This window comes from Canis aureus, chromosome 14 (genome assembly GCF_053574225.1).
Source record: "Canis aureus isolate CA01 chromosome 14, VMU_Caureus_v.1.0, whole genome shotgun sequence".
Lineage (NCBI taxonomy): Eukaryota > Metazoa > Chordata > Mammalia > Carnivora > Canidae > Canis > Canis aureus.
In genome coordinates, this window is record NC_135624.1 from 37,780,597 (window position 1) to 37,805,246 (window position 24,650).

At 52.9% G+C, this 24,650-nt stretch overlaps 1 protein-coding gene across 7 annotated transcripts in view; it reads right to left on the reverse strand.

Moving 5' to 3' along the window:
* Window positions 1-24,650, reverse strand: part of TRAPPC9 (trafficking protein particle complex subunit 9) — a 547,275-nt gene that overhangs the window by 93,342 nt on the left and 429,283 nt on the right. For all 7 annotated transcript variants that reach the window (XM_077847376.1, XM_077847380.1, XM_077847375.1 and 4 more), the window contains one exon: window positions 14,672-14,772. In XM_077847376.1, the coding sequence (XP_077703502.1) occupies window positions 14,672-14,772 (101 nt within the window). The remainder of the gene's footprint in view (window positions 1-14,671; window positions 14,773-24,650) is intronic.

Sequence of the window (24,650 nt, forward strand, 5' to 3'; positions counted from 1 at the left end):
TTTTCCCCTAAGCATGTGCTCTGTGCATGTTTAGCACATTCTGAACAATGCGGGTGAGACAAAGAAGGAGGGGAAACCACAGCAAGGCCAACACCCCAGCCCTGCCTGATGGAGGCCTGGGAAGAGGGGCAGACCAGAAGGAAGCAGACTGGCTCCAGTCCCACCAGCACAGGAGCCGAGTGGGACATGCAGGAGGTGAGGTGACCTTGAGGTCCTGCTCACACTGGATCCCACAAGAGTTCTGGGCCCTAAGCATCTCCCTGGACAGCACTCTGGCTGTGGGACGAGGGAAAGAGCCTCAGAACAGGAGTACTGACCCAAGGTCACTGAGGTCTGGAAAGCACAGCTTCCACACCCAGACCTGTGTCTTTCCTGCCGCTGATGGCTCTCAGCTGGGTGGGGGCGGCTCAGACACCAGTGCCCGTGAGTGACACCAACTGCAGGGAGGCCGTCAGGCCACCTGGCCCTCCACCTGCTCAGCCGTAGAGGGGGCCGGAGGACAGCTCAGAGGCGGTGGCCACCCCACCACGAGGGAGCCCAGCCCACTACCTCCCCCAGCTGATCGGCAGTGCCGTGTGGAGTGATTCGGGGAAGATGACCCAGATCCAGTTTACATCATGGCGTTGGATTTGGGGCAAGTTACCAAATGTGAGCTACTCTGCCTGCCGAAGTGGGAAATGTGTGTCTCTAGGGAGGGCCAGTGCCCAGGAGGAGCACCTCCCACACCGAGAGAACGTGGCCCCCGGGCAGGAGGTTCCCCTTCCTCTGCAGGTGAAGTCCACTGTGGCTTCTAGACTCTGAGCATAGCCTGCTGGGCTGTAAGGTGCCCGGCCCTGGGGGGACTCCGCTTCTGTGAGGGAAGGACGGCAGGCAAGGTGCCTGCTCCCTCGGGCATCCAGGCAGCAGACTGTTCTGAATGTGCCCTCTATTTCCACACCTGGAGAAGGTGCTCTGACCTCTGCAAAAGGCTGAGGGAGCACACTGGTCAACGTAGGGAAGGCAGGGGACCCCAACCACCACCATGCTCATCCTGGACTCCCTGTCTCATCAGCAGCCTTGGTTTGAAAGCTGCAGCTAAAAATACAGATGCGACTGAGGAGCCTGGGAGGGGCCTGGGAGGGCTGGTCAGCAGGCCACGTCCTCCCCAGGGCAGGCTGCAGACAGGATCCAGACCAGGGGCAACAGCGACTCTGCTTTGCCCAGGACCGCCAGAAAGCCCTGTGCTGCCCAGCCAGGACTCAAACATCAGGGGCCTTGGGGATCGCATCACCTGCCGGTGGGAGCCCAAATGCCACCCCCACCTTGAGTGACCCACCAGTCCAGGCACAGCCCCTCTGGATGGGGCATACGGGGCCTGACACTTGAAGTACTTCAGGACAAGCCTTATTCCCCTAAGAGATGCCCCACAGGGCCACAAGAGAAAAGCAGATATTAAATAAATACGTTATGACCGGTTGGCTATTGATTCTCACAGCCATCTCCTGGTCTTAAATCAAGGCAGTTGCTGAGGTCACAGAGCCGGGCCTGGAGCCCTGAGGCCACAGGGAGGCGGACATAGTGGTGGGGGCGCTGGAGCCACAGGCCAGGAGGAGCCGGCTGTGGTCAGTCTCCCTGCCTGGGGCTGAGCAAGGAGATGGCTCCCAGGGCTCCCTGCAGTCTGGAGAGCCAAGAAGCTTGGTCAGTGGACTCCTCCCTCTCCTGAGAGAGCTCCTCTACCAGGAGCCCTTAGCGCCCCAGTGTGTCCACAGAACCATTCACCCAGCAGGTGCCCAAGGACCTCTCCCGTGCTGTCCTTGGACGAGGCATCCAAGGTGGCCAAACCTCACCAACTGGAACAGTAAGTCCTGGCTGCTCCACATCCAGACACCCCGTTCAAAGATGCTTAGGCTCCAGCAAGAATATGTATTTTCTCCTATAAGCCCTGCAATCGGGGGCATGGGAAGCCTGCAGAATCCAGAGAAAGTGTCCTTCCATATTGGAAGCACCAGGGGTTAAAAGTTTGTCTTGTAAGAAACAATGGAAGATGAGAGAAAGACCAAAATGTCCCCCTCCTGGGTTTAGCATGACAGCAATCCTGAAATTCACGATCCTGTTAAAGGTGCAGCAAACACCGAGGGCAATGCCACAGAGCCCACGCCCGGTGGTTGGCTGGAGACAGACACTGATCATGACCCAGCTCCGTGACTTCCCAGTCGGTGACCCCGCCCCCCGGTCCCACCCCTCCGAGGAGGAACACTCTACCCACAGACCGGCAGGTGTGTGCAGGGCGGGAGGCAGAGGGAGAGCCAGTGAGCCCTGCAGAGCTGCGAGCACCTGCACCCTCTGGGAGCTGCCTCACTGGAAAGATCCTGCCCCGAGGGTCTGGTTCTGGAGGAAGAATCTCAGCAGATGGCAAGGGTCTTGGCTGCCAAGTCAGTATAACCAACACTTGCAGCCTCTGACCTGGGTCAGGGCAGGTCATTTACCACCTGCCCCAGGGGCCTGTCCCATCTGTTGGCGTCGAAAGGGACTGATGCCAATAGCTGTTCACCCCAGTAGCACTTTGTATTCATGAGCTAGTGACATGCGGGCAGACGCCAGCATCCTGGGATGCTGAAAATAAGGTCCAAGAGGGCAGCATAAGGCTGTGGGAAACACAGATGTGAGGTCTGCCTGGAAACTCCTGTGGGATTCTGGAAGTAAGAACCCAGAGACCTAGGCTTGGTTTACAGCTGTACTAATTAGCCCCAGCTCAAACCAGCACAGTCGGATCTCTTGATTTCCCTGTGATCCGGTGGCAGGAGGACAGGAGCTGTCCTCCCGAGGCAGGCAGAAGGCTGCCATCAGGGCCCAGAGCTGTAGGCCCCTTTGCAGATGACCAGGGAGCCCTTCCCCCGTGAAGACAGGTATTTCTCCGGGAACACAGCCTTTCTCCCCAGCAGCCTGTAAACTCCTCCAGGACACGGACTGTTTCTCACTCGCTCACTCAACAAGTACTTGTTGAAGGCTATGCTTTACCAGTCGTTCAGCAAGCATTTGCTCTGTGCCCACTCTGTGTTAGGTAAGGAACAGGCGGACATGGACCTACCATGGACGTCACCTGTCAGTTCCCAGACAGCCTGCGACAGGAACAGACACTCCTGCAGGCATCAGAAGAGCCCCAGGGGTGGGGGCCGTGTGGAGCTGGAGAAGAGCTCACAGCTCACCTGGGCCCGGAAGGACAAGCAGATCTCACCTGGTAGAAAGGGAACACCAGAGGCCCGGGCCTGGCCTGGTGTCACGGGTAGCTGTGGGGCAGACCCCTCTCCGACCTTCCTGGACAAGTCCAGTTCTGAGGGTGTGGGAGGGGTCGGTGGCAGACCGGTTGGGTGTTGAGGGCATCTGCGCAATAGAGCCACCCCACGCAGGATGCCAGAGTGCAAGCAGGGGGAAGACGGTGTCCTCACGGAGGGCAGCCCCGCCAGGGCCTGGAGCACAAGCTGGAGAGGAGGCATCTGTGGGGCAGGCCCCCTTGGATGACAGGCTGAGATCCCGGGAGTGGCTGGGCTGGGGTGTGTGGGAGACGGGCTATGGGAGGCAACAAGAACCAGTTCCTTCAGGCCGAGGAAGTGACGTACAAGCGAGGAAATGGGACAAGCCTCATGGTGTTGGGCAGGTAATCCTGTGGCTACCAGCACTGGCAGGGATAGTGAGCAAGCAAGTGTGTGTGCGTATTTACAATCACATGCATGTGTATGTTTCCTGGCTCTGTCTTCTGAGAAGGCCATGGGGTAGCAATCAAGAGGGCTGGCCATCACTCCCATCTGCATCTTTGCTTCTAAATGCCCATCCTCACTGAAGGAAATGACACAGCTTGGAGAAATGATGGTGTCAGGGCTATAGTTCGAGATGAATCTGGAATGTTTGTGCCAGGAAGCAACCACGTGCTCCAACACTGATGGAGGCATATCATGAGGCATGAAGTCAGCCTGAGGGGCTCCCACTGGGCGAGTCTGGAACAGTTTGAGCATCAGAACAAATAATGACAGTCACATATTTGAGCCCATTGAATAAAACAGGGAATGATGGATCCATATAAATAAACGAACAAAGTAAAGTTTGTCGAGGAATTGGATATTTACAGTTTCAAGGCACCTTCCCCTGAAATACTTACTGATTACCAAGAGAAAAAAAGGAACTTCATAGAAAAGGCAGGCAGACACTACCTTTGTCAAACAATCACAATGACCATCATTGGCAAGAGGACAATGGAATCATGAGCCGCCCTGAGACATGGGGAAGGCAGGCATCACTGTGACATTCCTGCCAAAGACACATCTACTGAATCCTGTCGCAAGGGCACACCACATAAACCCAAACTGCGGGCCACCCTAGAGCAAGCCGGTTAGAAATATCTGAGATCACCAAGTAATCAAAGTCCAAGGAAGACTGAGGAATTATTCCAGACCAAGGGAAACTAAAGACGTGGAAGAACTCAGGGCAACCAGTGATTCCAAACCAGATGCAGACCCTCAAAGTACAAAGGACACTGGTAGGACAACTAGCATAACTCGAGCGGGTTGTCAGTACTCAATGGTAGGTAGTACCAATGCTAATTTCCTGATTTGGGTGGCATGCTGAGGGTGTAAACCAGAATGCCCTTGTTTGTGAGAAATAGGCATTAAAAAATCCGGGGGTGACAGTGCATTGGTCCAGGTACCTGCTTTAAAACAGTGCAGAAAAAAGATTCTCACTCCTGTCCTTGCAACTTTTCTATAAGTCCGTGCACAATCACAAAATTACCTCCTCCTTTTTTCTTCTACAGGAAGGAATATCCTGGTGCAGGGGAGTATCTGGTGAGAAGTCAGCAGAGCTAGGCCTGGAATCCACCTGTAGGCCACGAGCTCATTATGTGATCCAGGGAAGTGTGGGGTGATGGGAGAGACACAAATTTCAAGATCATGGGAACTGTGTTCCAGTCTTTGAGTTGCCACTCACACAATGAATGGCTTTGCACATGCTTTCCACTTCCTCTCTCCTACTTCAGAGATACACTGTGAAGACTACCTCATTCATGCCTTCAGCGAATATTTACTCAGCAGGCACTAAATGTTCTGGTGACAGATCTAGGTGCTGAGAATACAGTGAAGAATAAACATATCCTTCCTCCATGGAGCTTATACCCTAGCAGGGATGGAAACACACACAAGGAAAATAATCTGTATATACAATGAGCTTTCAGAGAATTGTAAGGCCTGTGAAGAAGATTACATCAGGCAAGGCCTTAAAAGGTGGTGAGGGTGGGGAGGTCAGACAAGAGAAGTTGGAGATTTTAGGAAGAAAGAGACAGAAAAATAAAATGATCACAGAAAACAAAATCAAGAAAATACCACAAAAGTCAAAAGACTATAAAAACAAAACATGTAACAGAATAAACAGTAAAGACCAACACACGTGCCATATCGAGGAATGTAAATGGCCTACACTCACCTATTAATGAAAAACTCTTTAAAGTTGGCTCGCAAACCATAATTCAACTCCATGATTCATCTAAGAGAACCACATGAAAAAAAAAAAAAAAAGGAAATCTCAAATGTTTAAAGTAAAATGATAAACAAAGGCATATCAGCCAAACAAAAAGCAAGCAGGGATGAAAGTTACAGTGTTAGACGAGGCAACAAACACTGAAGGAGACAGAGAAGAGCAACTCAAGTGACAGTGGGCTCAGCAGAATGAGAACAAGGAGGACATCTATGCACCAAGGAACATCCACACTTGTGCTGCATGTACTACAGGACACAGGGCCACCACGTCAATGGACAGGAGTCCACTCAGGCTGAGGAGGACCCACAGCAGCAGCAGGTGTAATTCACATGTCTAAGTCTGCAGTGGGTCAAGTAAGTGAGGGTCCCAGGGACCTAAGCAATGTAACTGATGAGGAGAGGTTAAATGATGTATTTTGCAACTCAATCTGCCTAAAACAAGGAATATGCCTTCACAAAAAAGCAAAAGAAACCCCAGTGAATTCCCAGAGGTGGAAATATCACTAAACTGATTACAATGCCATTACATTAGAAAGTCAGAACAAATCCAGGAAACAAAACAAAACATGTAGGTTTTAAGCAACTCTTGGGATAAAGATGAAACAAACTAAAATTGCAAGTGCCTAAAAAGTAACAAACATGAAAATGTTAAATATCAGAACACAGGAAATGCAGTAATTATAGGAAAATTCATAGCCTTAAAATAATGATAGCAGTAACAGGAAATTTTAAATAAATGGATTAAATATCCAGTTCAACCAGTAAGGACAAACTAACACAGTGAGCTCCAGTAAAGCAGAAAGAAGATGGGGACACAATCAGAGAGAAGAGAAGGGACAAGAACTGACAAAGAGAGCAGATCATCTATTAGCCAGCTGAATCAAGAAAAGGAAGAGAAAGCAAAATTATATTAAGGAAACAGAAGTGGGGAAATGACCACGGTTCGAGAAGAGACAGTTAAATAGTTAGAAATTTAAAAACAAAATGAGCTCTTTCTGAAGTTATATAAAAATATGAAAGCTGTCCCATGGGCACAGAGTTTTGATTTTGCAAGATGAAAAAGTAGAGGTCTGCTGGGGGACAATATGAATGCAGTTAATTCAACTGGACTATACCCTTAAAAATGTCAAGATGGAAAATCTATGAATATCTAACCATAATTTTAAGTAAACAAAAGAGAAAGAAAAGAAAATGAGTGAAGCAAATACCCAAGCAAATTTTAAAATATACTACAAACCCGTAATAGTTACGAGGGCGGTCCTGGCTCATGGGTGGACAAGACAATGAATAGAAGTGAGTCCAAAAATTTTCCTGAACATATGAGAAAAATGACCTCACTTATTAGCAGAGAAAGGTTATTATTAAATGACTTGGAGACAAATAAATAGTTTTCTGGGAAAAGGCTGGATGCGTGCCACATAAATAAAAGACCTAAATGTTAAAATGGGTGAGCCCATGGAAGTGTGAGAATTTAAAAGATCTATATAATCCAGGCGAGGGAAGTCTTTCTAAGCACGACACAGGAACAGAGGATATTTTTAAAGAACTTGCTAACTTTAAAGTAAGCGTCTTCCAGTGCGCCTCACTCCCATGGGGACTGGCACCCTTACTTGTTCCGACAACGTTTATCAGAGCAAAGGATCAGAAACCACCTGAGGGTCAGCCAGAGGCGGGTAAGTGAAGGACAACGCATCCGACGGCAGTAAGAGCACGGAGGCCCCGCGCGTGCTGCTGGGGAGCGATGCCCGAGACGCGTCCCTAAGCGAGAGAGACAAGCAGCAGGAAGCTCTCACATGCTCCCACTGAGGACAAAGCCACCGCGGGTGCCTGCGGAGTGTGGGCAGGGGGATGGGGTGGCTCCGGGGGAGGACAGCGGTAGGAAGGAGACTTCGCACACAGCTTTGTGCACCTCTTGAATTCTGAGGCTTGTTTGTGCAGGTTTCTTTGCAAAGGAAGCCGAGCACACACGGATGCACGGCCTCGCCCAGGTTATGGCGGTGGCGGGGGGGGGGGGGGGGGGGGCAAGCGGTCGGCTTCTGATCAGGGTCTCTCCCTTTGAGGCGGGGGTGCAGACAGAGGGACCCTCACTGGGTCAGGCCTGGGATCATTGCTTACTCTGCCACCCAAGTGCTGGTGATGGGGACACGATCGCTCTGATTTTCAAGCTTCCTATCTATAAAACAAGGGTGGTTTTCCCAATCTCTCAGAGTTGTTGTGGGGCCCGTGTGACATGAGGCACATTTGACACCGGCAGAGGCCCGTCACAAGGTCGTTGTGTCAATAGGCGGTATGAGTTTGAGAGCCGGGACATTTCTTGGCTTGGTGGCTCAGGCTGTCATGACCAGGGTGCCCAGCCCACTTCTGGTGGGCAGGGGGCTCTCATAAGCTCCGTGCCAACCAGGGACTGGAAACCTGGTACCTGCCACCCTGCAGATCTCAGACTCTTTCCTTTGCGTCTTCTTAGAGCTCGAAAGCTGCCCACACACCCACCCTCTTAGCACCTGTGGAGCAGGGGTGTGGTGCAAGCACGGAGACCACGTCTCTCATCTCCTGCTGGATGGCCTGTCCTGGCCCAAGGAGCCAGAGGGCACTGGGGAGGACAGCAGCTCACCGCACCACAGAGACATGAACCTTTATTTCCCAGGTTCAGAGTCAAGAGGTGGGAGGGGTGGCCCCATGTGCCACTCTCCGCCCCCCAGGACAAATCCTACGGCAGAAAATCCCCTCCAGAATGTGAACTGGTGCAGCCACTCTGGAAAACTGTGTGGAGGTTCCTCAAAGAGTTAAAAATAGACCTGCCCTACGACCCAGCAATTGCACTGCTGGGGATTTACCCCAAAGATACAGATGCAGTGAAACGCCGGGACACCTGCACCCCGATATTTCTAGCAGCAATGTCCACAATAGCCACACTGTGGGAGGAGCCTCAGTGTCCATCGAAAGATGAATGGATAAAGAAGATGTGGTCTATGTATACAATGGAATATTACTCAGCCATTAGAAATGACAAATACCTGCCATTTGCTTCGATGTGGATGGAACTGGAGGATATGATGCTGAGTGAAGTAAGTCAATCGGAGAAGGACAAACATTATATGGTCTCATTCATTTGGGGAATATAAAAATTAGTGAAAGGGAATAAAGGGGAAAGGAGAAAAAATTAGTGGGAAATATCAGAAAGGGATACAGAATATGAAAGACTCCTAACTCTGGGAAATGAACTAGGGTGGTGGAAGGGGAGGTGGGCGGGGGTGGGGGTGACTGGGAGACGGGCACTGAGGGGGGCACTTGACGGGATGAGCACTGGGTGTTATTCTGTATGTTGGCAAAATGAACACTAATGAAAGAAGAAAGAAAAGAAAAGAAAGGAAAAGGAAAAGGAAAAGGAAAAGGAAAAGGAAAAGAAAAAGAAAAAAAAGAAAAAGAAAAAGAAAAAGAAAAAGAAAAAAGAAATCCCCTCCAAAAAGAAGGTGTCTCTCAAAGAAAGTGGCAGGCAGCTGAAGGTGAGGGGGAGCAAGAGCTGGGCATGTGGGAGTGTCCCCCCCCACCCCGAGCATAGCCCAGACGGCACCTGGGAGACGGGCACCTGGGAGGGGCTCAGTAGCCACCTGCTAGGAGGGGGTGAGGGCAGGAAGCACAGGGGATGAAGGGAAGAACCGAAGTCAGCCAGAGTGTGGACCTTGGACCTCAGGGAGCAGATCAGATGCAGAGATAGCAAATTTGGAGACAAAGTATATCCTCTTTAATTCACTGGTTTCCTCCATAAGATGTAGTAGAATGCCTATTTCAGGGGGTGATTATGGAGAAAAGTGACACAGAAAGTGACTGGACACAGCTCCTGACTCGCTGCAGGAAGCACCCACAAATACAGTTACTCTTCGGGGAAAGTCATGACAAGTAGCGCTCCAAACATTACTTTAAAACTAGGGTGTGTAAGGCAAGGAGAAGACTGGGGCGGAGGGGGCGAGCTGGGGAGAGGGTGACAGGGTCTCACGGAAGCGCAGGCACGGGCTCCAGAGCCGGACACAGGAAGGCCCAGCGAGCTGTGTGCAGCCGAGGCTCTGCACGTTCCATCCCTCGCAGACACAGACTCGGGGGTCTCCAGGTGCTGGCCGTGAGGACAGAGCACGAGGAGCAGCAGGGCACAGAGCTGGCCCCGCTGGCAGGGCCACCAGCCTCCAGTGACAGGACAGCAAGGGACCCGCTAAGTCCATGGGGTCATACCCAAGGAGGGGATGGAGAGTGGCCTGGGGCTTTGGCTTTGTATACGGGTTTTTTTTTTTTTTTTTTTTTTTTTATTACCTCTTTTCTTCAAAAACAATATAACTAGTTTTATATCTTTTACAATTTTTTTCTGTTTTTCTGTTCTTTATATATTTACATATTTGTATTTGGCAAAGGTGCCAAAGGGTCAGTGAGATGGCTCCTTGGGTCCCAAGCTGGGCCTCAGGCATAGCGGCCCCTGGCCATCACTGGGTGCCAGGGTCGGCTCCTCGCCCCCCGCCTGCCAGCCTCTCTAGCTTACCAAAGCCACCTGGTCAGCCCAGCAAGGCCGCCTTGTCAGCGGGCCACAGGCTAACACTCCCACCCGGGAGCAGATGTCTGGAGAAATCCACAGCCCCGTGCCGCTAAGTTACCTGGGGAACAGGCGGGGGGCGGGGGCAGGCTCAGCCTCCAGGAAGGCCACGCATGGCCAAGTGCGGACGGTTGGCTGGAACCAAGGTGTCTGGCAGGCGACTGCACCTGGTGACTTACGGCAGCCGATCCACACGAATCTCAGGTCAGAAACAAGACCACACGAGGCCTCCACGTGACACAGTTTGACGGAAGGACACCCTGGGAGGGTCCCCGGGAGGCAGCCCACCCTCAAGGCAAAGACAGCCTGGCCCTCTGGCCCCCAGATCCAGACTCCCAAATGGGCTGAACGCAGCAGGTGCCAGAAGGCAGGGGTCAGCTCCCAGGTGTGACGGGTCTGCAGGGGATCCTGTGCCTTGTCCCCAAGTGCACAGCTGGCTCCTTTGTAACAAGCTAGGGGCAGGGGGCGGGTTCCCGGGCTGCCTCTTGCCTCTGCTCCCAGGACACCCGCACAGGCCCCCACCCGGCACACAGCGGGCTGTGCGTGGACGGTCAGTAACAGCCCTGGGTCCCCCTCCCCCATCAGACTGGGAGTGTCTCGAGGGCAGGGATGGAGCTGAACTTACACGCGGGTCCCCGGCACCTGGAGCGGTGCCTGCTACAGAGCGGACGGTCAGCAGCAGGAACCTACTGAACGAACAGGCAACCCAAGAACCCGCATTCTCTGTGCAACCTAGGGTAACAGAAACCCCTGAATGTGATGACCGCCCAGACCTGCGCAGGGTGGACACCGTGTCGTGCTCCCCAGGCATGAGGGCGAGATGCTCCCTGAGGCAGGGCGGCAGGTGTCCCCACACGGGTCTCATGTGCCCGCTGCTTCCTAGACCTGTTAGTCTCACGCGTGCGCAAGCTGCCTGCATGCCACGGCTCGGGGCCGGAGCACGCGGTGGGGCTCGGTTGATGAGGATTTGGAGGATGCGCAGTGAAAACCTCCACCACGTAATGGAGCCAACATGTAATCTGCATTCCCTGGCAGTCTGTGAAGGCACAAGGCCATCCTCGAGGCACCTGGGAAGCTACGGAAGGTGGCACCAGCCGAGGGAGGTAGAAGGGGGCACGGCTGCGGGACACCCAAATTAGCTCAGCCTCGTTAGTCACCACAACCGGTACCGGTGGAACGGACAGACAGTCGGGGAGCACGCGGGGCTCTACAACCTGGAGGCGCAGCCCCACACAGTTCACAGGACAGGTTCCAGACGGAGAGGAGAGGCCTCTGGGAAGCTGCAGCCCAACCATGCCAATGTGGGGTCCTGTCCCAGGCCCTGCCACAGCTCTGACCTGCCCCATCCTGCCTTGCCTTTGGATGCACCCCAGAATCTCAGCTTCCTCCTCTCCGTGACCAACGGGCACACAGCAACTCCAGGGGCCCCCCCACTGGCCCCTGAGATGCCAGGATGCAGGCATCTCTTCACGCCTTCACTGAGCACTTGGAGCCCTCGGCATCTCCAGCTCGTCCACCTGCCTGAGGACATCACTCCACGAGGAAGCAGCAGAGCCAGGACCAGGACGCTCAGCAGCTGGTGCCAGCAGCAGGCCTGTCCCCCAGGTGATGCCACCCCATCACACAGCCAACACAGACATGTTTGCGCTCTACCACAAAAATAGTAGCAACTTCAGAGAATCCTTGCAGACAGCATGACCCCACAACACAAAAAAGCTCACCGTGCAGGGTGGTGCGTGTGATTTACAGAGCGATGAACATCTCGGAACAGCAACCGAGCAAGTGCTAAGTTGCCTCAGGTCCACTTGATGAAATTGTAACAGCGCACGAGCATAAGATACGTTTGTAACATGGGAGGCACTGGTGTTTTGTCAGGCAAATAAAAAAGGGACACAAAAGTACAAATACGGTATGATCATCTCTATAAACAAAATTTAAATTTGAGGACTCCAAAAAGGCTTAGAAAGACACAAAAATCCAATGAAATAGAGGTTGTTTTGGGGGTGAGTAAAGGGCGATTTTTCTCAGTCCAACTTTTCTGATTTTTCCCTAGCTTTCCACAGCAAGAATAGAAAACTTTGATCACGTGATCTAGTGGAACGGCCACGATCCCAGTGTGGGGACACCTGGCCCTGACCCTGGACCAGGCACCACTTGGCTGGGCACTGCTGGACAAGACCCCTGACCCGGCCGAGCCGCAGCGTCCTCACCTGGAGAAGGGCACACTTGGTGTGCAAGGCTGTTGAAGTGACGCTGTGACATCCTCGCACCTCGCCCGCCATGTGACACACACGTGCAAAACGGTTAAATAATAGCTGTTATCTTGTTGAGTTGCCCACCCAAGCCCATTCTCGTTGGAGAAAGAAATCGGTCAGCCAGGGCCACGTGGGCCAATGTCCAGCAGCTCAAGAAGCACCTGTAAGTGCTCAGGTAGGTGAGGGCCCAGCTTGGCAGCCTGCACAGTAAAACCTGAACGCCCTCAGGTCAGGGACCCCGTGAGAATAGTCAGGAGAGGCCAATCATGGCGGGGCACAGCCAACGCCACAGAGCCTGGGCCCTGGGTGGTGTGAGGGGCTGAGGCCCCGACATGTCGGACCCACAGCTCACATGACAGGAGGTGGGCACTGGCATGTCCTAAGGCCAAGGATGGGGCTCACAGGGGGCTGGGGAAGCAGGCAAAACTGCCCACCAGCTCTCATGGGCCACCACACGGGAATCGCGCTCACAGTACGGGAGGGAAAGTGACCTCAGAAATCCTTGTTCCCACAATGTCCATGTCGCCATCAACAGTCACATATTCCTTTGACCCAACGGCTCAAGAGTCTAACATTCATGTCTTTTGACTCAGTAACTACAAAACCAGAAAATTGGTCAGAAAATCAAACAAAAATCTGTTCATAAAGATGTTCACTGGAAACAGCCAGATATGGTAGCAAGCAAATTATGACAATCTGACCGGGAAAACATTGTGCGTGGTTTCTGGGGGGTGTGGATCCTGCGAGCGCAGGACCTCAGCACGGCCGGACACCCTGGACACCACAGGTAGGGCGCCCAGCTGCCCTGCTGGGGGAGCTGCAGGGAAGCAGCTCCTGTCCTGCCAGCAAGGCTTCCGGGCACAAATGCCTCCCAGGCCCTAGGATTATTTTTTCAAAAGCATCTTCTCTGGGGTGGTACTGTTAACACCTGTTATCTACCAACATTCTGGTATGCACATGACGTGTGCAGGGCAGCAGACCCAAACGCTGCTAACAAGCAGAAGAGGAAAGAAGCCTGTAAGGACTCCAGTGTGGACTCAGGGACTCCTGCTGGGCTCTGGAAGGAGCCTGGACCCTCTAGGGCCCACCACAGGGTGTGGCTGCAGTGTGGCTGTTCGGGCCTCGGGGAAATTCTTTTGAGGGACAGGATACGTTAACACAAGTTTTATTTCATTTTGTTTCACAGGACGGGTCCCCTGGGGCCTGTTCCAGCCCTAGAGGCGGGAGGCTCTGGGTGTCTGACTTGCTCAGCTGCCCACATCTGGTGGAAGGAGCTGGCTGTGCCCAGGTAACCAAGAGATAGGACCCTCCAACCTAGAAAATGGTCTGGGGGCCAAGAGAAGCTACCACAGGTGCACACCCTGATTCTCTGTGGAAATGCGTCCCCCTCCTCCTCAGGCTGGATGCATGGAAGGAGCCACCTGATGTAACATGTGGTCCACTGGCTGCTGCCACACCGGCTGCTCACAGGCCTCCCCCAGCCTTCATCTGTGGGAGCAGGGGGTCCGGCAGAGGGGCAGGTCCCCCCGCAGTACAGGGGGCCTCACAGGCTGATGGTGAGCCAGGGAAAGCCAACGGGAAGGCCCCCTGCTCCTGGAACAACTCCCAGGTGTTTCTAGCATGTGAAAGGGGAGTTCACACTTTAATTAACTGGGCAAAAGACTGATACTAATTTACGATGATACCTGGGGTTATATATATATACACACACATATATCTCGCTGATTGCTAGCTTCTGACCTAGAATAGATAATGAAATCATTTCCAGAAAATAATAAAGCCTCCCACGTCAACAAAAACACATTCCGTTTGTTCCTCAACAAAATATGTCGGGCTGCTATCAGGAAGGCACAGCCCAGGATAGAAGCTGCTGGAAGCAAACACGCAGGTGCACTGCTTGAGGTGCTAAATCATGGTGAACGCTCATGGGTTGCAGACGAGTTACGGTGCTTACCAAAGACGCTCTCTTCCGTACCAACCCTGTGAAAAGCTGTCAAAGCTCATCCAGGGAGGAGTAAGAGCAAGAGGGTAGCATGTGAATCCCTTCCACCACTCAACCACACACAGACTGAAGACGCGCCCGCGTGGACAAGGCCAAGTGTCGCAGCAGCTGGGACTAGAGGGGTCTCGACACCCGTTGCCATGTGTGCGGATGCTGAGGGCGCTGACCCTTTCACAAGTGTGTGCTGCCGGGACACGCCTGGAGGGCCAAGCTCAGGCCCTGTGACTTCCATGGCTTGACCTGCCACGGCCAGCTGGCTGGCACGACCTCAGCCGCGGGAAAAGATACCCGCGCAGAAACGCCGCGTGTTCACCCAGAGGTGCTGGGCGGTACTCACCCCACTGCAGAGGAGCCAGCTGCAGGTGCTCCAGGACGAGCTGGTTCAGGAGTCCTTCTACGCTCGCCTCGCCTCTGCGCTTCAGGGAGGGGTGAGTGCCAGTCAAGGAAAACGCGGCTCCTGCGGAGACCCAGGGACAGGAGGAATAGTTCTGGAAGTTTCTACATAGTCCCGGACGGGAAACCTCCCACAGCAGATCTAGGTTTCCCTCCTCTCAAATGATGTCCAACCAACCACCAGGACATGATCTGAGTGTGGAAAACACGCACAGAAATAGATCAAGTGGCTCTCCTCCCTCAACCCAAATCAGGTAAATCAAGCAACTGTCGTACAAAGAAGGGAAAAGCATGGGGATAATTTTAATCCCACAGCTATTCTTGCGGGGTGGGTGGGGGGGATACAGGAAGTGGAAGGTTGTGTCTCCTTAATAAAGCCGGCGGACGGCTCATCGTTCAATGTAACCGAGTGCGTTTCTGGACGCGCGTCGGCTGCATGCTGGTTTCGTGTCTGTCGTGTTATACATCTTGATGTAATTACACATATTGTGACGAATGGGCTCATTTAGGCGAGTTCACAATGGAGGAAGTCACAGTCTCTCGGCACGTCTGAGCGGATAAGGAAATTAGGTTTAGAAATGCTGAAAACAGATGTGTCCTGGGCACTAATATTAAACAGTCAACGTGGCTCTCAGAAATAGATCTGCAAGCCTCTTTCCCTTTTCCTACGTCAACTAAAGCCACAGAATCTAAGTTGTAATCAAAAGGGAAGAATTTAGTCCCTGACATTCTTCCCTGATTAGGGAAATGAGGAGAAAACCCGCTTTTTTCTGCCTTCAGCAAGTTGATCGCATTCAACAAACACAGGCATGTCCGTCCCAGACGGGGATGGAGACTCGGGGAGGGCGCTGAAACCAGACGTGAGCCTGAACTTGAGAAGATGTAAGCTTCTCGACAGCGGGAACGGAGGGAGGACAGCTGCGGGGACGAGGCCCTGCAGGCAGAGGAGCCCAGGGCCGAGGCTGGGGGCGCGGGGGGCACCGCGGAGCGCCACACGGTCCTTGAGCATCCGGCGAACCAGAGAGCAGGGCTGGCTGCACAGCAACGGGCTCCCACCAGCGCAGTGGCCTGTCAGGGCCCCCGCCTCCCCGTCCTCTGACCAGCGCGGTGATGTGTCAGGGCCCCCACCTCCCATGTTCCGACAGCAGGGGCAGCTGTTTCCACTCACCAGAAGGGCAGACCGAGTCCACGGAACAAGTGAACTGTGGTGCCCACACCCGACCGAAGGCCCCACTGGCCCTACCCCCTGAAAGGAGGCATCTTTCCTGCCAACCCCACAGATTCCCTGCCCACCAGGTGCGTCACCACAGCTCCGTATCCTTCCCCTCTGCAGGCCGCATGGAGGGGAGGGGCACCCACTTCTCGGCACAGGGGGTGGGGTGCGCAGGCCAGCAGCAGCGGGTCCTGCTGGTTTCCATCCCCCGATGGCAGCCGAGGCCCCGCAGGGGAACAGCAACGCTCAGCTCTGTCACCTTTGACAAGCCACGTCTGACACTCCTCATGAGGAACCTGCTCAGTAGGAACCCAGCATCAGGGATGTGCGGGACCTCAAGGGTGACCGTGTCAGGACTGGGGGCAGTTACTCCCTACAGGTACGTCACGGACGGGCCTGGGCGGGCACGCAGGCCTGGGGACCCCACACTCGGCACTCCCACCCCTGCGGCTGGGAGCCCAGGGGGCTGACACAGACAGCAAGGCTGACACGGGGCCTGGCCCGTGCCTCACATGGAGGCTAACTATGGCCGAGCCAAGCTCCAGGACGGGGGACCCTCTCTGCCCACAGCCTCCTGCCGCCTCCCCCCTCCAGCTTCCTCCTCCGAGCCTGCCTCAGGCTCTGGGCACCTGGCTCAGCACGGGGAGTGGCCCAAAGCCAACCGGGCCTGTTCCCCCTGCAATGGGGAGAGCTTGTCTCCGTTAAGGACCCTGAACTCCTAGAAGCTTGTTGTCCCCAGATCCGGGCATTTAGGTCCGCGTGGGGAATGTCTGTGACTGGCTCCAGGCTCCCCAGGAGGAAGAGGGGGTCAGCCTGCTGGTTGGACCGCCTGCTTGCACGCAGCCAAAGAGAACGGGCTTTTCAACTCCAGCGCCCAGGTAACATGACCTGTGCAGACCGCCACACTCCAATGTAAATGGCAGCCCACTCTCAATTCTCAGAAATTTAATTTCCTCAAGAGGAATTGCTTAGTATTAAGAATTTATTGGCTGGGAAAGTCTCCGTGTTTATGAACACGACACCGTACAGTGTTTAATTTCCATGGATAACGACTGAATGGTTTTTTCCTCCTTGCAATCCACAGATCTGAATATTCTAATTTTAACATATGACACGCTGTATTAAATTACTTCTTAAGGTAAGGAACGGGACAGGAAGACAATCTCACCAGGGGAAGGTGCAGAGCTTTCTTGGAGAAAGGGGAGCACTCTGCTGGGCTTTTGGGCCAAACATTCAGACCCCATCCTAACCCTATGGGTTTGCATGGGTGTGAGCGTGCACAGACCCTAATAGCCAAGCTCACTTTCTGGGGGAAGCCTGGCCTGAGCACCTGACATTATCTAAGCGACCCAAATCCCATCATACACTAAGTACTCTGCCAATTGTGCAGAGAAAGCAATGGAGGCACAGAGAGGTTAGGCCACTTGCTCAAGGCCACACAGCCACGATTAGTGCCCAGACAGTCTGACTCCAGAGTCTACGTTCTCACTCACCGCTAAAAGCCTCTAAGTTAGACAGCAGGCAACAACGTTAAGATCCAAAAGGTCAAGTTCTGTGTATGGGCCCGTACACGCACCAGTGGGAGTGGCGCACATGTATATAATCACAAATGCACATGTGGTGTCCCACTCCCCCCAGGACTCACCCCACAAAACCCTGGCTGGCTTTGGACCCTCTTGGCATTGCCAAAGGAACACCGAAAGAAATTACCCCTCAGGCCAGAGCTCTCACGGGGAGAAACCAGGCACCCAAAGGAAAGCTCTGCCAGCTTCTAAAAAAGCAACCGAGACAGTCCTAACATTCCAGCTGCCTCTCCCCAAAACAGAGCTGAAGGAGACAGTGCTGTCTCTCCCCGGATGCTTTCCCTGCGAGAATCCACGGGGCAGAGATCTGCAGGAAAGCAACACCAAGAGCGGACACACAGGAGACATAGCACAGGTGAGGGTCTGGATCTGTCTGCATTGGGGTAACTGCGTGCCTCCTGGTGTTAGCTCACACCACGCTGCCAGAAATCATGTCGCAACCCACGCACAGACACCCACGTTCTATTTAATTACTGGCAAACAGAACAGTGTGTTCCAAAAATGCTCCATTCCAGGACTTCCTAAAGGCTGCACAGGCCACATCTGCTCCAAAGTCACTCTCCCATTCATGCAACGGAGCTGTGAACCACTGTGGAAGCCCTCCTCCACTGCAGGCGCGCACCGCGGTGGGTGGGGGGGGGGGGCCTCCCTCCACTGTAATACGGGCTGTGGCACAGGCTCTCCACAAGCCCCGAGACCCAGGTATCCACCAGCAGGAGGGCTCTATGCTGGTGCCTCCTCCATACACCGAGTCATTACCAGCCCTCTGCTAGATGGCTGAGGACAAAGATAGGGTGGTGAGGCTCTGCAGACGTATCCACTCCACAGGCTCTGTAGAGTTGCGGAGAAATAGGCCCAGGTGTTGCCCTCAAAGAACCTGTGGTCCGGAGGAGTCGGTGACCTGCTCTCCCCGTCTGTGCTCCTCCAGCCCCATCGAGGTCCCTCTCCTATTGAACGTGGGAAGCCCACATTACCCATCCATGAGGACCACACACCTCTGATCTGTGTCCTCACCACCTCGTGCACACCTAGTGCCCTGTGGTGGGAGACAGGAGGCAGGACACCTCCACCACCCACGGGTTCCTAAGTGCCTTGACCCAGACCCCTCACAGAGAGATCCATGGGACATAATCACAAGGCTGCTCTCCCCTTCCCAGGCTCCATATTTCTTCTTCCCTCCTCTTCCACCTGCTGACTCCTACTTTTGGACCAAGTGCAAAGCCCCTAAGTGGAGTACCCCCCACATACACACACACTCACATGGTATCTCGACAAGGCTCTTCATGGCTATACTGCAAGGATTACAGCGATCAATGATCAATGCCTCAATATCTATCTTCCTGGCTGCATTATGAGTGTCTTTTTCATCTTTCCAGTGCCAGTGTCTTGCACGCTGCCTGGGCCTCAGTGATAACTTGATAAATGTTGAGTGAAAGCATGTGTGCACAGTTACATGACTTCACGCATGTGGAAATGGGTGGTTTTCATCGGAGACGGACTTCACTGGTACGGGCTGCCCACAACACTCACTGCTAGAGCAAGGAAAGTAGGACCCTCCGATGGGATTGCGCTGGCATCACCACAGGGTGACTGGTGGAGCCCTCGGCACAGAGCCAGCCACACGTGTGAGGACAGAGAGCTCAGGAAGGTGGGCAATGTCCTTGCTGTGAGTGACAGATGGCCATGAGGCCTGGCCCATTACCCAGCAGCACAGGTACTGACACGGAGTATGGCTGGGTTTCTTGGCTAAAATGAGCCCACCTCCCTGCCCAGGAGGCTCAGGCTGGACGCAAACACACTCCCAGGCAACACTGGCCCAGTTCTGTGGACTCCTCTGTGGCCACCACTCAGCACTGCAAGCCTGACCACAGCCACCACAGGGCTGGTTTGATTCCATCGTCGTTACTCGACCAGCCGTAGTAGCACCCCCCACCAAGACACCCTCAGGGGCAAACACAAGGAGGCATCTTTTCCAGGGGTACTTAGAAATTTTAGGCAATGGCCTCTCACTTGGGGTGGGTCTCTAAAAGGGGAAGCCATCTATCAGTCCCATGCTGGGACTCCACTTTTCCAGTCCCTAAACCAACAAGATCCATGGTGGGGGCAGGGTAAGGGGTCATCTCCCTCCCAAGGGGAGTGACCCAGGAATGGGCCAATGTCAGCCCCCAATGAGAGCACAGACCATTGTGCAGGTTACTTGGTGATCATGAGGAGTGTGTCCTTCCTGGGAGCCATCACTCGCACTGAATCGGTCCCAAGCCCCCAGTCTGCCACCCACTCAGGTCAGCATCTCCCTGCTACCGTGGCCCCAGCGCCATCCATCTCACCCCCTGCAGAGTCTGATGAAGGATCAGAGCCCAGCTGGGCAGTGGAGAAAAGCAGTTACATTTCCCTTCTCTCTGTGGCTACCATGTGAAGAGCTACTTTCTCTTTCATAAGGAAGACATCAAGCCCTCCTCCTTAGCTCATGACCAGGTCCCTGCAAAGCACTCTGTGATTCACTATAATCAAAGAGATGGAGAGGAAGTGGGATTGCATGTGCAGTGCCAGCAAAAGGAGCCAGCTTTGCTTTTTTTTTTTTTTTTTGGTTTGGGTTTCATCTAGAATCTAATGGGCCATGACTCACAGAAATTCACTCTCAGAGTGGTGACCAAGTCCCAATATAGGAAATGCTCCCAGAGGAATTCTAAGTCTCAGACTTAAAGACCTACAACCGAGTCCTGGAGAGGGGGACACAGAAGGGTATGAATGTCGGGGACACTCCTGTTGGGACGGGCTCTGTGGTGAGCACTTTACATGTTCCCTTCAACCAGCAGGAAGCTGCAGTTGGCACCATGCAGATGAGGAGCCAGAAGCTGGGAGGACAGTGCAGGGACTCCTCTGGAGCTCCTTCCAACTCCGGCATGCTAGTGCTTCCCCACGGCATGGCAGCTCCAGAAAGGAAAGATGATGTGCTCAAGAATATCGCTACCAGATTGGCAAAAGTCTGAAAGTTTGAAACCCCCTGATGGCAAAGCTATGGGAATAAAGGCATAAGATTCACACTCTGCTACTGGAGAAAGTTCGCTATGAATATGCAGTTTTCTAAGGCGTACAGTTTGGTGGAAAAAAAAAAAAACAAGATGCAAAACAGCATATACTTTTGTGTAAAAACAAACAAAAGTCTATCTGTTCACTTAGTTTCAGAGAGAAATTCTGAAATATGTAGAAGGAATGAAGAAGAAAAATGGGCATTTGGGGAGGATGGGCAAGAGGGGAAAACTCGTTTTTTTAAATTTTGAACCATGTGCATATTTTACATATTTCAAATAAAAACTTTAGAAAAAAGTAAACAATACAGTTCTGCTGCTAACATTATGAAACCACGCTGGGAGCAGCTGTAGACCTGAAACGGTACGGGCGCACAGAGCTCCTAGGTTGAGGCTGATAAAAGTCAATGCGCCTCATCCCACTCAGAAGGCAGAGGAGCTCGACATGCAGGTGGCTGGTGGATTTGGGTTTAACATGCACATCTTCATGTTTTTTCTTTTCCTGATTCTCTCCAGGGGTGTAAAATTAAGACCTCAGAACATGGCATATTACTCCCTCTCACAAAACAAAAACAAAAACAAAAACAAACAAAAAAAACCCCACACCAGATATTTGAGGCAGATCGCACCACAGTGCTTGCAAAATAGAAATAGTGCCTAATGAAGGTGGCCAGGATGAGGAGCTTTGAAATGATTAGAGGAGCAAGTTAGTGTGTGAGTAATTACAAAGTTGCCAAATGGCACTGGGGCTTTGGAAACCATTCCAAAAGCATATTTCTGTATTAATTTGCTTTCGGACGTGAGCCATAAAATTATACAGCTGAGCTAATAAAGCTAATTACCTGCATGCACACCCCTTCCCTTTCAGCCCCATAAGCCACCAAAAAACAGTCTGGTGTCTGAGCCGAAACACACAAATGCAAAGCCGGCTGACCAGTCGGTTAGGCAGCTGCCTTCATCTCTCGTTATTACAGGCAAGACTGCAACATCCCATAATGAAGGCGGAGGTGGCAGCGGCTACTATTTCTTAAATACACAGACCTTGGCATTTGGGGCAAGAGATTGATAAATGATAATGGAGGCTATAATCCCCATCATTGCTTCTATTAGAACATTTCCAAAGGGCTTCCCAGAGAGGCTCTTTAGTAAGTGTATAATATATATCTTTTCAATTTAATATTATGTTTAAATTAAGACTTTAGAACCTGATGGGTATAAGGTAGGGACTGTGATTTCTATTCAATTTTTTTTTTTTTTTAACTTGGGCGCATGGTGAAAATAAGCAAGCTGACACATCCATGACCCTGAAGCCCATGTTCTGGACCAACTTTCTGACAGTTTGCTGTAAACGTATCAATTCTTCATAGGACACCTGGGCATGGACCCATGACCTCCACCTGACAGGCAAGGATTTTTCTGTGCACAGGGCCCGGGTCAAGCCACGGCCTCGAAGCTGCAGGTAGGTGGTGGTGGGGTCAGCCTGGCACCCAGCTTGGAGCTGCACCAGCCCCCTCCCTGCAGCTCCAGGGGGGACCCGCTGGGCACCCAGCTTGGAGCTGCACCAGCCCCCTCCCTGCAGCCCCAGGGGGAGGACCTGCTGGGCACCCAGCTTGGAGCTGCACCAGCCCTCCCTGCAGTCCCAGGGGGGACCCGCTGGGCACCCAGCTTGGAGCTGCACCAGTCCCCTCCCTGCAGTCCAAGGGGGGACCTGCTGGGCACCCAGCTTGAAGCTGCACCAGTCCCCTCCCTGCAGGCCCAGGGGGGACCCGCTGGGCACCCAGCTTGGAGCTTCACCAGCCCCCCTCCCCCCCCCTGCAGCCCCATGGGAAAACCTGGTGGGAACTCTCCGTGGTGCTGAAAAAGCTCTCTCCCTTTACAACCCTTTCTAGTCACCAGAGACACAGCAATCGCATCTCCAAGCAGTCAGTAGGTCACTGTCCCGAGATTCTGCTCCTGTCCCTCATGAGGAGAGGGACGGTAACTCTGCAATAGGGCTGTGGAACTCCTATTGGTGTGCACTCAGGTTTTGCAGGTCTCCTGGTCCACAACACATGCAATGATGAACCCATGTGCCTAAACCAAAAGAGAATACAAGCTCCCAGCTCAGGTTAGCACAACTCTCATTCTACCTCTGGGGCCTCCCCTAGGCAGCATCTAACTCCCCAGAAAGGAATAACAAATTCTCTTTATGGGGCCTCCATGCTTGCCACTCCTACCTCAGAGACACAGCTGAGTTACCTGGAGTCACTCTCTTTCACTCACTCCTCCTACTGGTCACAAATCCTTGGAGGTGGTGAGCCATGAGGCCTGGGGTCCAAGACTGGCCCTTGCTCAGTGTGAACTTTTTCTGCTCTCCCCTCTCCAAAGCGGCAAGGACAAAGAGCAGCCATGCCTTCCCAACTATTTAGCTGAATTCAGTGCATTGTTTATGGGTGTTAGCCCCAGGAGAATAAGTGAAGTCCCTGGTCACAACCACTGTGCCTGGCTCAGGGCAGGTGCTGCTCTTTCCTGAGCATGTATTATGTGTTAGTTACCTACAGATCATCTCATAAGGACCCACAGCCCTTAAAACAATGTCAGGTCAATGAGACTTCTAAGCAGTGCACTTGGGAGTCGAAGAACCGAATGTGAACCTCACACTCCCCCTTCTTACCTGTGTGCCTGTGGAAAAGGGGTGCCCCCCCTTCCTGCTCCCCTGGCTGTGATGGCTGCACCTTGCACGTGTCTATCCTGCACTGGCCACAGGCATCTTTCCCTGTGTGCATCCCCAACCCAGTGTGTGATCTTGACTCATACCGAGTATCTGTGAACACCTACTATGTGTATTGTACTAGCTACTAGGGATGGAAGGCCAATAAAGAGGAGAGCCTTCCTACTTTTAAGGAGCCCCGTCTTTTATGCAAGAGCTATATATTATTCATCATTACTAATTAAACTTACTATTTGTGCACAGCCTTTTTATTTACAACATTCTCATGTACACTCAGTTAATATTCTATGCATCTTGGGAACCATGAATGTTTGCTTCCAAATCTTTGAAAAACAGCTAGGTGCATGGAAAAATGCAGAAAGCTAATAAAATACCCTCCTGCTCATCTTCCACTAGACCATCAGCAGTGAAATATTTGGTAACATATTGCAATTTGAAGACACGGAGCTGTTTGTGAGACCTTGTCTTTATTCACATGACTGAAGTTTACCACGAACTCGTCTTATATTTTAAGAAAAAGAAAACAATCGCTCAAACAACTCTTCCCTGGGCGAACCTGTAGCCCAGGGGGTAACCAGCCTCTCCTCTGAGCCCACAGGCCTGGGTTCCGTCAGCCTCACCGCTCACAGGAGAAAGCAGCACCATAATTTGAACCCTTGGTCATTATCCACAGCAACTGAGAGAGCTGGAAAGCTATCACACGAGAGCAGCAGACAGTGGCTTCTCGGCTGGCCGCTAGGCGAGTGTCTCCAAGGGGGCGGGGCTGCACCTCGGGAGTCCCCCCCAGGAAATGGGCTGTTTGCACGCCACGTACCAGATATGGAGGAAATACAGGTGCAGGGACTTAACCCAGCCCCACTTCAGCTCCAATAAATTAGCAGATTGTCATAAATAGAAATTATACTAATGGAAAGACTGCTTTAAGTGATTAATGAGCCTCTTTCCCGTGACTGTGTTTTCTGATCTGTGCCGTGAACTTTGAGAATGCTGATGTGGGCTGCTCTCATCTCGGGAGGGGTGCCTGCATCTCGGCTCAGCTCCCTGGGGTCAGAGACCCAACTGGACAGAAAATGCCACACAGCACAGTGAGCTGCCAAGGGACAGTCTGCAACAGCTCACCTCTGCACATCCTGTTGGGCTGAGGGAGGAGCAGGAGAAACGGGGAACATCCTGCGGGGGGAGGGGGCAGCCCCAACCAGCAGAGTGCCCGAGGAATGCTGCAACCTCATTCAGCTTTCTCTGGGAAATGGGGGTAACACAGAGGCCTTGGCAGAGACCAGATGCTCCTCTGCTGTCCCCAGCACAGAGCCACGTGCACCAACTCCTAAGCCAGACGGCTGGGTGCCAATCTCAGCTCTGCCACTCACTGGCTGGTGACCTGAGACAGG